General features: G+C 39.9%; 1 protein-coding gene across 2 annotated transcripts in view; it reads left to right on the top strand.

Annotated features, from left to right (window-relative positions):
- LOC123518198 (calpain-C-like) overlaps positions 1-12,985 on the top strand; it is a 76,139-nt gene that overhangs the window by 49,111 nt on the left and 14,043 nt on the right. For both annotated transcript variants that reach the window (XM_045278900.1, XM_045278899.1), the window contains exons 4-14: positions 3,059-3,176; positions 4,359-4,499; positions 5,973-6,228; positions 6,646-6,815; positions 7,558-7,730; positions 9,259-9,353; positions 9,465-9,578; positions 9,811-9,929; positions 10,772-10,944; positions 11,101-11,159; positions 12,160-12,307. In XM_045278900.1, the coding sequence (XP_045134835.1) occupies positions 3,059-3,176; positions 4,359-4,499; positions 5,973-6,228; positions 6,646-6,815; positions 7,558-7,730; positions 9,259-9,353; positions 9,465-9,578; positions 9,811-9,929; positions 10,772-10,944; positions 11,101-11,159; positions 12,160-12,307 (1,566 nt within the window). The remainder of the gene's footprint in view (positions 1-3,058; positions 3,177-4,358; positions 4,500-5,972; positions 6,229-6,645; positions 6,816-7,557; positions 7,731-9,258; positions 9,354-9,464; positions 9,579-9,810; positions 9,930-10,771; positions 10,945-11,100; positions 11,160-12,159; positions 12,308-12,985) is intronic.

Here is a 12,985-nt window from a genome sequence, read left to right as displayed (position 1 = left end):
AGGATTGCAAAAGTGAAGTAGAAGTTGATATGTTTTCTTTTTTTTTTTCTTCCTCCATGCATAACTAACAGGAGAGGGTGTGAAATTGCCTCAGTGCATGAAACAAGTGGGATAATTTTCACTTTAGTTACAGGTGGTACATTTATTACTTACTGCTTTTACTACTACTACTACTACTACTACTACTACTACTACTGATAATAATAATAATAATAACTGCTTCAGTGACAAGGACATCATATGATACTACTCTGATTTCAAGCTAAGTGTTCTGTTTTCATAATACTTCTTCGTGGTATGACTTCCATTTATACTTTTGGTGGGATAGTTGAGGTGAAAATTAATGTTCCTGTTCCTTACAATAGGCGAATGAAATCTATCAATTCATTGCAGTTAAAGTGAAAAGGTGCCGTGTTGAAATTTTGCTTGTATGAGAGAGAGAGAGAGAGAGAGAGAGAGAGAGAGAGAGAGAGAGAGAGTGTTACAGCGCCTGGTTCTTATGTTTTCCTTTTTTTTTTTTTATTACATCCTTCCCTAATCCTGTTTGAGCGGTGTATTTCAGTGTGACATTGACAACAACAACAACAACAACAATAATAATCCTCATCAGTGTATATTTATCACACCATAAAGTTTTTGCTCGTAACTTTGAACCTAAACTGAAAGTAATAACAACATGCAGAATTTGAACCTTGCAATGAAGTAAGACTAAGAAAAATAGTTTGCTAGTAATTTTCGATCGTATAGTCATAATGTTTCTTTTCCAGCGTCCTTATCTATATGCACAGTTAGTTAGGGTGTTTTCTTATCCAGCAAGTGCATGTAAAGGTGGAGGCGTCTTGTAGGACATATCTGTTTAACTCCTTCAGTAGCAGGATGCATTTTTACCTTGAGTTTAGAGTATGATTAAACGATTTTATTGATATTAGGAAGAGTCTATGGGGCTCAGAAGATTAATATAGCCAGAGTCTTCACTGTTATAATCCCCACATAAGTTTATGTGCCTGTACTAAATCACCAAATAGTAAGCAGAATGAATATGGAAACGCGTCATGGTACTGAAGAGGTTAAGAGTGTATGTATGTATGTATGTGTGTATGTAAACCAATATTTAACTTTTCTTTTCAATTATTTGTTTATATCCCCAAGTCCTCCAGTGTCTGTCAAGTGGACTACTACAACATACCTCTGCTTTGAACTGAATCGAGCTCTCACAATGCCAGTAAAAAATAAAACACATACACTCTTACATACATACATACATTCATCCTACTCTTCCCTTATAAAATTGTTGTTCCACTCTACCGTGTGCTCGTCTGTTTATATGAGCTCAGCCACATGTAATGGTACGTTAATGGGGCACGTATGAAGGACGCATCCACACTTTTTTCTATTTCTTTTTCGGCGAATTCCTCACCACCAGAAAGTGTAAGGGAGGCGGGCCAGTTTTTGTGCCTTGTGGCCGCCTCGTCTGCAGCTGAAGCTCTGCCAAATAGGACTGAAGGAACGGCGAGTGGTGAGAGAGAACAGGGGATGGAGGAATGGAGGAGGAAAAATAAGGCGAGGAAGGAGAGAGAGAGAGAGAGAGAGAGAGAGAGAGAGAGAGAGAGAGAGAGAGAGATGAGAGGAGTATATTGTTCTATTCATCTGTGTTTGTGAAGTAAAAAATTTTGTGATCAGGATGAAGAATGATACTTCGGTGGTAAGCCGACAAATCCGTGACCAGTTGTGTGTGTGTGTGTGTGTGTGTGTGTAGTTGTTAGTAGTAGTAGTATAGTAATAGTAGTAGTAGAAGTAGTGCGTGTGCGTACGTGCATATGTGTGTTGTAGTCAGAAACAAAAGTGATATTGGAGAAGGAATCAGAATTACCTTGCATTTCATTTCCATGCGATATGCTGTGCGAGTACCACCTTATATAGCGTGCGGCATCTGAGTAATGAAACAGTGGCTAGTGGAAGACATGGCGCAAGATGTTTGCACCGTGAGTACCTATCTGACCCTCACAAGTACTTACCTCCGTGCGCCACCCGCCTCCCTGCCTAGTGCTATGTGCCGGCAGTGAGTTGGGTTGGGAAAAAAAAAGTGTCCTTCGAGAATAGTGATGTAGTAGCTCTGACAAGACAAGTGTGTGGGGTTGCAAGTTCCGCATCGTTTTGTCTTGAAGAAATATTTGGTGTATTTTATCTATGTTATCTTGACACTTAATTTTTTGGCATTATCTGACGCCTCTGAGTTTGGTTTGTTTTTCATTGTCTTTCATTTTCGTTCTCCACCAGCCAAAAAAGAATGTAAAATTAGATGGTTGATCACTAGAGTTGTGGTGATGATAAGTCGAATGAGTGTACATGCATAGGTGTGGCCAAGTAAAAGGAACGAACAAACACCGGGGAAGTCATGTGTTGTTAGTAAAGGAAGAGGCTTTTTGTAGTTAGGTGTGGACAAATTTATAAAATGTAGGTACTTGAACGTGTAACAAGAAAAGGATGCAGTTACTTCTACACACACACAGAGAGAGAGAGAGAGAGAGAGAGAGAGAGAGAGAGAGAGAGAGAGAGAGAGAGAGAGAGAGAGAGAGAGAGAGAGAGAGAGAGAGAGACGTGTGTGTGTGTGTGTTACATGTTATAACGGAGCATAAAGTGCCAAGATTTTTTTTTTTTTTTTTTTTGTACTAATTGCAAAGACCATAGAAATGATACGACGAATTTTCAATATCTATCTATCTATCCCCTTAATGATATAGAATCCTTTTAAAACCATTAGAATCATGAAAGCATCCTTGAAAATCATCTCTAAGAAAAAATATCTGAGTCAAGACTAATATTTTTTTTTTTAGAATTATAATGTAAAACACTTTATTTTTAAGGGAATGAGTTAACACCCCCAAAAAAAAAAAAAAACTTAATTACTTTGTAGATACAATACATAGATTAGCATAACCATTGCAAATAGATAAAGAAAATAGCACTTATAAAAACTACAACAATGAGAGAAGTTTCCTTCCAGACATGTTTGCTGTTTGAAGTACAGTACCTAACGAGCGGTATATGTGTGTTGCAGGAGACCGATGGTTCGGCTCGTGTCTGGGCTGCCTTCACCTCACCAAGGGACTCTTCTACCGCGTCGTGCCCGCTGATCAGGACTTTGATGCAGAGTCAGGCTACTGCGGGGTGTTCAGGTGAGTCTCTGTTATAGCAGCAGCAGCAGTAGCAGCAGCATCAGTAGTAGTAGTAGTACTAGTGGTAGTAGTAGTAGTAGTAGTAGTAGTAGTAGTAGACTTGTAGTTATTGTTATTGGGGATTTTATTATTATACATCAATTTTCTTGTAACGAAATCTAGAAAAAGGAGAAACAGAAGAATAATAGAAGAGGAGGAGGAGGAGGAGGAGGAGGAGGAGGAGGAGGAAAAACAGAAGTAGGACCAATAGTAGAAGAGGACGAGGACGAGGAGGAGGAAGAAATTGATGTCACAAAAACATTATATAAACTAAAGCACGTACACACACACAAACCGCTCAACAACCCTAACGTTTACACACACCAGACAGTTATGTGTAAAGGAGTGAGGTGTGTTGAGGTGGCAGGGTCTTGGCCGCACCCTAGTCTAGCCTTGCCTAACATAGCCTTGCCTAGCCTAGCTTTGTCTTGTCCCAGTCCACCTCAGCATTCACAACTAAAAACATTCATTTGTACATTAAACTTGAGATATGATTTTTGTTTCTTTTATATAAGATTAGCATTATATTTTTTAAATGAAGTGACTAAAATTTTCACCAAGGTACATATTTTGCTCTCACATTAATTCTGTTTTCCAAGACTACAGGGATTGATTAAGGAGGTTTTCATGTATATTTTTCCCTTTGACATTATAGATTCCTTAGTGATTTAAAGAACCATGACAGCTTTCTTCAGAACCACAATATGTTCCGCTACATGTTGTTCAATGTATTGAAACGCTGACGAAGTATTTAAGAATGCAGGCCTTGTTTCTCACCACACACACACACACACACACACACACACACACACACACACACACACACACACACGTAGACAGATAGATATAATTTATTGACCACAATATTCATAAATCATTAAATTGTAACCTCAAAGCTAAATACATATATGAGAATGTATGACAATCCCAGAATAACTATTATAAACAGAGCTGTAGTTCACAATCATGACAGCGTGTAATGATATCAGCACACACAAATGAATTAGACACTTGAAATGTTATCACGTATACAAAAGAAAATGATAAACGTTTTTTTTTTTTTACACACACACACACACACACACACACACACACATGTTCTAATCGAGACGGTGGTGGTGGTGTTTGTTTTGTCGCCCGCAGGTTCCGCGTGTGGTGGTGCGGGGAGTGGCGCGAAGTGCTGGTTGACGACCGCCTGCCCACGGTAAACGGCAAGCTGGTGTTCGTCCATTCACAGTCCTTGTCGCAGTTCTGGCCCGCCCTGCTGGAAAAGGCCTATGCTAAGTGAGTTAGAGAGAGAGAGAGAGAGAGAGAGAGAGAGAGAGAGAGCTAATCCACATTTTTCGGCTCTAACCCAGATCAGGCTATCTCATCAACTACGCGAGGCGAGACAAGGCGTTAAATGCAATCACACTACCGTAATGCTGTACTGTTATGTGAGCGGATGCCTGGCTTTATGGTACTGTATTGTGGACTGAAGCTGGTGATGCTCATAACGGCATGTATTATTAGAGGGTGGGTGAAATGTAACGCGCAGCTGACCAAAAGTAGTGGTCTCATACTCTACTAAATGTTTGTGGACGTGGAAGACTGTATCTGACAATTACCTTTGCCTGTTTCTTCAATGTTTGTGGATAAGATACAAAGTAGTTGATTTAACCATGTGCTCATTTGTTTCCTTTATTGACGTGAAATATGTTGAGCCTTATAATTTCACTAATTTGGTGTATCCTATAGCGTTCTAGTTTTTCTTCATCGTATGTGAGTTCAACATCAAGCAGTTAATTTGTCCGTATGTTCATTTCTATTTGATTCATTGACGTAAAACACACTGAACTTTGTAACATCTCTACTTGGCTAACTCTAGTTTTGTTTCCTTGCTAATGTTTTTGTATATAAAAGAAAATAACTAAGAAACTTTGATTAACCTCATTATCCGACGTCCTTTTAAATTTCGAAACCTCAGATTACTATCCCATTAGACTGACATCCAATTCCTTCATTCTCATTCTCATAGTAGAGGACGTTGCGCAAGTGACGGGGATTGATTTGGTCGCTATGCGCTCGTGGTCAAGTTTAGTCCCTCGCCCTCACAAGGCTACGTGAAGGAGACCGCGCACGTAACCCAGATGAAAGTTTCCCCTTGGCTGTTAAGGCTGAATTTAATCGCAGGTTACTTTGTTTTTAACTCCATGATTTTTTATTTTTTTATTTGGATGTTTCTTTATAAAGGTAGTCATTATCTGTTCATATGTCTGTCAGTTTTATATTTCAATATGCTGGATGCATGTTTATTTCGTATTAAAAATGAGAGAGAGAGAGAGAGAGAGAGAGAGAGAGAGAGAGAGAGAGAGAGAGAGAGAGAGAGAGAGCATTCTATTTTTCCATGAGAGCGTTCTTTCAAGAGTTTTGTAACACGATTGCATTTGTAACTCGTGAGAATCTCTGCCCTCTTAATAAGAAAAATTCATATGAGACCACAAGAAGTCTACGAAGCATAACCTCAAGCGATAGTTTAGTAACGTTCTGTATTATCAGTAGCAAATTTACCCATGAGAAACCCAAAAGAAAAACCTCTATAGCCTATTAAGAAGTTCATATGACGCCACAAGACGCTTACAAACCTTAGCCTCGCGTGATAGTTTATTAGCGCTCGGGATTATTGGTAAGAAAGAACCCAACAAAATAATGTCCTTAATAAAAAGTTCTTATGAGACCATAAGACATCTATAAACCATAAACTCACATTTTCTTCAGACTGCACGGTTCTTACGAAGCTCTCAAGTACGGCACCTCCCTGGACGGCCTCTCAGACTTCACAGGCGGCATAGCGGAGTCCGTGAGTCTCCGTGCCGATCCCACCACCTGCGGGCGTCTCTTGGCCAAGCTACTGGACCTCACCTCACTCGTCACCGCCGTGGTCACCAGCAGCCACTCCTCCAAAACGCCCTCTGAGAAACTGGCCAGCGGTATTGTCTTCGGAATTAACTACAGGATATATTGCATTGAGAAGGTGAGGAGGGTGGTGGTGTAGTGACGGGGGAGTGGAAAGGGTTCTCTCTCTCTCTCTCTCTCTCTCTCTCTCTCTCTCTCTCTCTCTCTCTCTCTCTCTCTCTCTCTCTCTCTCTCTCTCGTCATCGTAATTGTTGTTATTATTATCATTGGTGTTATTGTTGCTGTTGTTACGATTATCATTATCATCATCCTTTTCTTATTGCTCTACTTGTTATTCTTTTGTTCTTCTCTTCCGTTGAGAACCTACCGTAGACAATAGATAATCATAAATAGATGAATAAACTAACCAACTAAAAAAAAAAAAAAAAAAAAAATGAAAACAAAACAAAGTAAATACGTAAGAGTAAAGTAAGACAAACGAACCACACACCATTATTAAATTTCCTTTCTTTTGCCCTTTTTTCTTCCGTGCCAGGTGGAGAGCTACAGCGGGGAACAGGTGACGCTGGTGAGGATACGCACGCCTCTGGGTACCACCGCAGAGTACCTCGGAGCATGGGGCAGGGGGTCGCCGGAGTGGGATACGGTGCCACCAAGGGAGAAGGAGCGACTGAACCTCAAGTATATGGCAGACGGAGAGTTTTGGTGAGTGGGAAGAAAGCTTTTCAATCGTAAGACGTGTTGAAAAAAGGTGGAGGAGGTGAGAAGGAACATAAAGGAATACTAAGTGAAGTCAGATTTGCTGAACCGTATTGTTTGGATAACTATTCTACACTAACAAATAATGGGGCAGACATGATAGTACAACAGGAGAAGGAGAAAGATGAGGAGAAGACAGAAGAGAAAAGGAGGAGGAGGAGGAGGAGGAGGAGGAGAAAAGAAGAGGAGGTGAATAGAGGAGGAATAAGGAAGAAGAGAAATACAATGGAACTCCAAACAGCAATAGATCCTGAGATCCTTACTATACATAGACTGTTTGGGTAATTATTCTATTCTAACTATTAGTGGAAAAAACCAACAAACATGAGAAGAAAGGAGAGGAAAAAGAGGAGGAGCAGGACGAAGAAGAAGGATGAATATGAGGAACCTATGAGATGGAAAAGAAAGGATAAGAGGCAAGTCTTGATATAAAGGGAAAGGGAGGCGTAGAGGAGAAGGGCGATTGGAGATGCTGTGATAGTAGTAGGTGAAAGTGAATGGGGATTAACAGTGGATTTATTAGCGCTCTCTCTCTCTCTCTCTCTCTCTCTCTCTCTCTCTCTCTCTCTCTTTTAAAAATCTATGAAAAATAGTATAGGAAGACGAAACACCGAATATTAGGAGTAAAGTGAGTGACCTATCTTTCTATTGATCCTAATCCCTCCCGTCCTATCTCGCATCTTCCCAGGATGGCGTACAGTGACTTCGTGCGGACGTTCTCCCACCTGGAAGTGATTCACCTGGATGGCGAGACCTCCCGTGACGAACCTTCCCTCAGACACAAGACGCCGTGGATCTCGCGCGTGTACCAGGGGGCGTGGCAGCGAGGCGTGACGGCAGGTGGATGCAGGAATAACCCAGGTAAGGATGGAGGTGTTCAGAGGGATGAGGGTGGTATTGCCTACTCGTAAGGTTTAAGGAACATATACTCTTGACTCTCTTTTGCAGCACAATTCGACTGCTTTCAATAGTCTCTTATTAATTTCATTTCCATTTGCCACGGAACTTATTATCATAGTGTCCAGAATCTTTGCTATACTCTCATCTGAATCCCCAAATCATCCGTAAAAATTGCAGTAATTTCCACGAGAAGCTGTTGAAGTAGTCGATATTAAACGCAGAAATCTTGGGAATGAGACGGAGCTGTTGTGATTAAGGCTTTTTTTCTGTTTGCGCTGTCGGTCGTTTGTATCACTGAGAGGAGGTCTCGCCAAGTCAGCCGTGGAGAGAGATAAGGATGTTTCTTACGTTAATTTTGTGATGGCTGCACTTCTCACTTGCACAACTCCTCAAAAAAAGTATGACTTCTTGTTCTGTCCTTAGATGGAACCTTGAGCGATTCAAATTAATGTTGTCCTCGCTGTTACCTTCCACCCGAGGATTGTATACTCCCTGCATCCAACCTCCATAAATTATCTCTCTCTCTCTCTCTGCAAGAATGTAGCTTCCTTTTATTGATCCATATATTTCCAAAATGTTCATAGCAGTTCGATTAAATAAAAATTCATACATATGTCAGCTTGCCTCTCTTCGGGAGGGCATAGAGGATAGCGATACCCTACTCACTCCGCCAGAGCTGTTCTCAAACACACAACAAATTCTTAGTCATAAAATTCAGATAATCAGATGCTGATGTTGCACTTTAAGATCCGCCTAGTGTTAGAAAAGATGCGGATTCTCATTCTTATAATATATATATATATATATATATATATATATATATATATATATATATATATATATATATATATATATATATATATATATATATATATGTATTTTTTCCAGTATTGCAGTGTTGCACATTTCTACTGATTTGGATTCTTTACGTAGCAATATCCAGTAGTGAGATGCCCTGTGCCATTGTTACATAGTTACTTAATTACTTACATTACTCTTTTATTTATTTGCTCATTCACTCTTTTGTTCATTTATTAATTTGTTTTATCCATTTATTTATTTATTATCATTATTATTTCCATGTAGGAGAGGCACCATCAAGGGGAACAATAATAGCTGAGTGCCAGTCCTTATTCATCAAATAAGACCAAAACCACTTGATAAGGTTCTGTTTTTCGCATACTTCTGTTGTCTACATTAACCCAACCACCTACTTATTTGATGCTTTCCCACGCTTAATTACTGAGTGCAAGAACGAGGGTAGGTGCGCGTGGCCACCCAAAAACATGTTCCTCTGCTGCAGCGTCTCCCGACAATGTGGTTTTGTTATGCTCTCCAATCCAGTCCAATCCAATATTAAGTTCATATTGTGCAGCACGCTAAGTTTTTTTGTTATTGTTTGTTTGAGTCATTGAAAGTACGTATTTTCTGTTTCCAAGTTTTCATTTATTTATATTTCAGTTTTTAATCCTAATCTTTCCACTTGCAGACACATTCCACATCAACCCTCAGCTGCATCTGATCCTTAGTGACATGGAAGAGGTGGTGATCTCCCTCAACCAACACTCTGTCATGGAGCCCAAGGTGAGAAAACCCTACACACACACACACACACACACACACACACACACACAGTGACTAAGGTGTGGTTGCAGAGCATTCTTAGCCAATGCCTCAATCTGACGTGCATTACAGGTGGTGGGCTTCACAGCGTATCCACTCTCAAAGAACGGCCTGGACTCCATCAGTAAAGCCTTCTTCAAGAAACACAAAAGTCTTGTCAACTCACAATACACAAACAGTCGTCAGGTGAGGACCTTATTAGTACAGTAATGTATTCTTCTTCTTATTATTATTATCATCATCATCATTATTATCACTATTATTATTATTGTTGTTATCATCATTATTATTATTGTTTTGTTTTAAATCATCTAATTGCATACTACTATAGTTTTTCTTCTAGCCTGCTTTTCACTTATCTACTGTTCATATTATACACTTTTATTTCTGTATTATGACGTGCTTAATGCTATTACAGGTGTGTGAACGAGTACAGTTGGAGCAAGGTGGCTACATCCTGCTCCCCACTACCTTTGAGCCTGGCCAAGAGTCTGCCTTTACCCTCAGAGTGTTCTCCTCCAAACCACTCAAGCTCAAGTAAGAAATGCACACACACACACACACACACACACACACACACACACACACACACACACACACACACACACACACACACACACACACACACACACACTCAGTGGTTAGAGCGCTGGCTTCACAAGCCAGATGACCGGGTTCGATTCCCGGCCGGGTGGAGATATTTGGGTGTGTCTCCTCACGTGTAGCCCTGTTCACCTAGCAGTGAGTAGGTACGGGATGTAAATCGAGGAGTTGTGACCTTGTTGTCCCGGTGTGTGGTGTGTGCCTGATCTCAGACCTATCCCAAGATTGGAAATAATGAGCTCTGAGCTCGTTCCGTAGGGTAACGTCTGGCTGTCTCGTCAGAGACTGCAGCAGATCAAACAGTGAAACACACACACGGGAGATTGTAGTGCACAAAGAGGATATTGGAAGATTACTGGATAAGTTGGAAGTCAGAAAAGCAATGGGCCAAATGGTGTATCAGGCTGGGTGTTGAAAGAATCTAAAGAGCAATTACTGGCTCCAATTTGGGAAATAATTTAAAGTTCAATAAATGAAGGGAAAGTTTCACTCAAGTTTGTTTGTGTACAACCACATGTGTGGATGTTCGACTATCAGATATTTTTTGAGTATTGAAAAGTTTGACTAATAAGATGTTTGAGTACTGAATCTCCACTTTATATTGTTTTTAAAGTATACAAAAATCACTGGAACTTTTGCAGACCCATTTCTTTCTGCTTTCATGTCTTTTTCTCCAAGTAGCATCACCTTAGTAGTCCTGAGTCAGGTCACCTCATGGCAAGTGTAAGACCTGTTATGGCCTGTGTATTCATATAAGTTTATGTAACTCTCTCCAGACTGGTGGATACTCCCTCTGCCCTGGTCCAGCCAGCTGTGGTTAAGGCAAGAGACTCAGTGGATGCCAAGAGCCTGCAGCAGTATGAAGCTGTGTTCCTTCAGGTTGCTGATGAACATCGAACAGTTAATGCCTTTGAGTTACACGAGTTGTTAGAGGCATGTCTACCTAATGGTAAGTATGTTGCATCTATCACTTGGTAATATCTTCTTAGAAGGGAAAAGAAAAGGGGGACAATGATCTATTACTTTTATTACAGTTGGTGTGTATTTCTGTTTGTTAACTCATATAAGTTAGTGTTATGATTTAACCTTATCTGTCCTTTCACAGACTACATAAAGAGCTGTGCCAGTCTGGACATCTGCAGACAAGTGATCCTCGCACTAGATGTATCCTTTTTTTTTTTTTCTGGATTTTTTAATGTATGCATTATTAAAACACACACACACACACACACACACACACACACACACACACACACACACACACACACACACACACACACACACACACACACACACACACACACACTATTTAAGTTAATAGCAACTAGTTTTTTTAGAAAAATAATAATGTAGAATAATGGAAGTGAAAAGTATTTAGATTGTATGAAGGAAGAGATTGGAAGGAGAGAATTAATTACTTTTGTTAAAACTAAATAATGATATAGATAATGTGAAGCTAGATAAGTAATTATGCTCAATGAGTAATGGCAGTCATCATAATCGAGGCATAATCAGGGTAAATGATCAGGAAATCAAATGGCAAGGGCCTCAGAGCACATAAGTATAGGAGAAGGAATTACCACCAGAGTGCGGAGATGTTAGAATGAAAATGATAATTAATGTAATATATGGTTTGAGGCTTTGGGATCAAGCATTTGATATCAATTATCCAGTAAGAAACATTGGTTTTGTAAAGGCAGAATGAGAGTGATGAAAGTAAATGATTGATACTGGGGAGGCCAGTACTGTATTAAGATTTTCTTGTCATGCCCAATTCTTCCACCAGGTGTGTTTCTTACAGGTGTAAGACAATAACTTATTACCAATTCTTACTAATATTACATTTTATTTGGATTGTGTCACATGAATGAAATAACTTATTTCAAATATTAATACCTCCGAAGTACATTGCATTTCCAGTTCTCTAACATTGCTTATAATATAATACACTATGCACTTCAGATATGGTTCCACCAAATAGTAATGTGTTATATATTCAAAATAAGAAGTGATTAGTAGTTTCCAAGTTATATTGTATTTACAATCCTCTAAAATTTTCATGCAACAATACTCTCTCTCTCTCTCTCTTAAAATATCATTATTCTGGTCTTTACATACATAATTATAACCTCTGCACCAGTTTTCCTTCATCTGCAATATTCAGAGTTCTTCCACGGGGAGACTACGTTTCTCTGATTTCAAGGATCTCATGGTCAGCCTGAAGTTCTGGCAAAATGCCTTCAAGACCCACACCAAGGAGCGAACGGGCATCCTAAAGGCAGAGAGGCTGAGGGATGCACTGGAGGATGTTGGTGAGTTACCATGTTGTGTCTGCCAGATCCTTTGCTTATCTGGCATTTCTGTATAATGTCCATTTCTTTCTATGTATATCATCAATATTTACTACATGTATCCAGAGGTGGGCAAGAGCACCCCGATCTGAGTAGACTTCAAATCGTGAGCACAGGAGCTCAAGTTTCAAAAGTTCAAAATAAAAGTAAAGGAGAGGGAAGCAAGTCTGCTCTTCTGCTCCGGGGAGGAAGATGGAGAGGGAGAGGAAGAGGGGAAGAGGAAGAGAGGAAGAAGAAGAGAGGAATACAAAGAAGAGTTCACTGTAGGGTGAATAATAGTATCTCCTTTCATCCTTTCCTGTGAAAATTTCATGTCAGTTTTTCCATACTGCAAGGTACTTTTCCAAACTATTTTCCATGCCAGTGAAAGATGAAGGGAATGGTGGGTGGGGAGGAGCCTTCTCCTGTACTGTCCTGTCTCTCTTATCTGTAGCCAGTTAGAAGTAGTTTCCAAACAGCCTCAAAATGAGCAAGAGGTCTGTTGCTGTCTGGCTTTCATCCTCCTGTGAAAATTCCATGTCAGTTTTTCCATACTGCATGGTATGTTTCCAAGCTATTTTCCATGCTCCTCCTAACTAAGCTAACAAACAAACAAGCTGGATTAAGCTGCCTCCTTCTTGTCTTTTTTTCTGCTTCTTT

Source organism: Portunus trituberculatus, chromosome 43 (genome assembly GCF_017591435.1).
Source record: "Portunus trituberculatus isolate SZX2019 chromosome 43, ASM1759143v1, whole genome shotgun sequence".
Taxonomy (NCBI): Eukaryota; Metazoa; Arthropoda; class Malacostraca; order Decapoda; family Portunidae; genus Portunus; species Portunus trituberculatus.
This window is presented reverse-complemented; position numbering and strand designations above follow the sequence as displayed.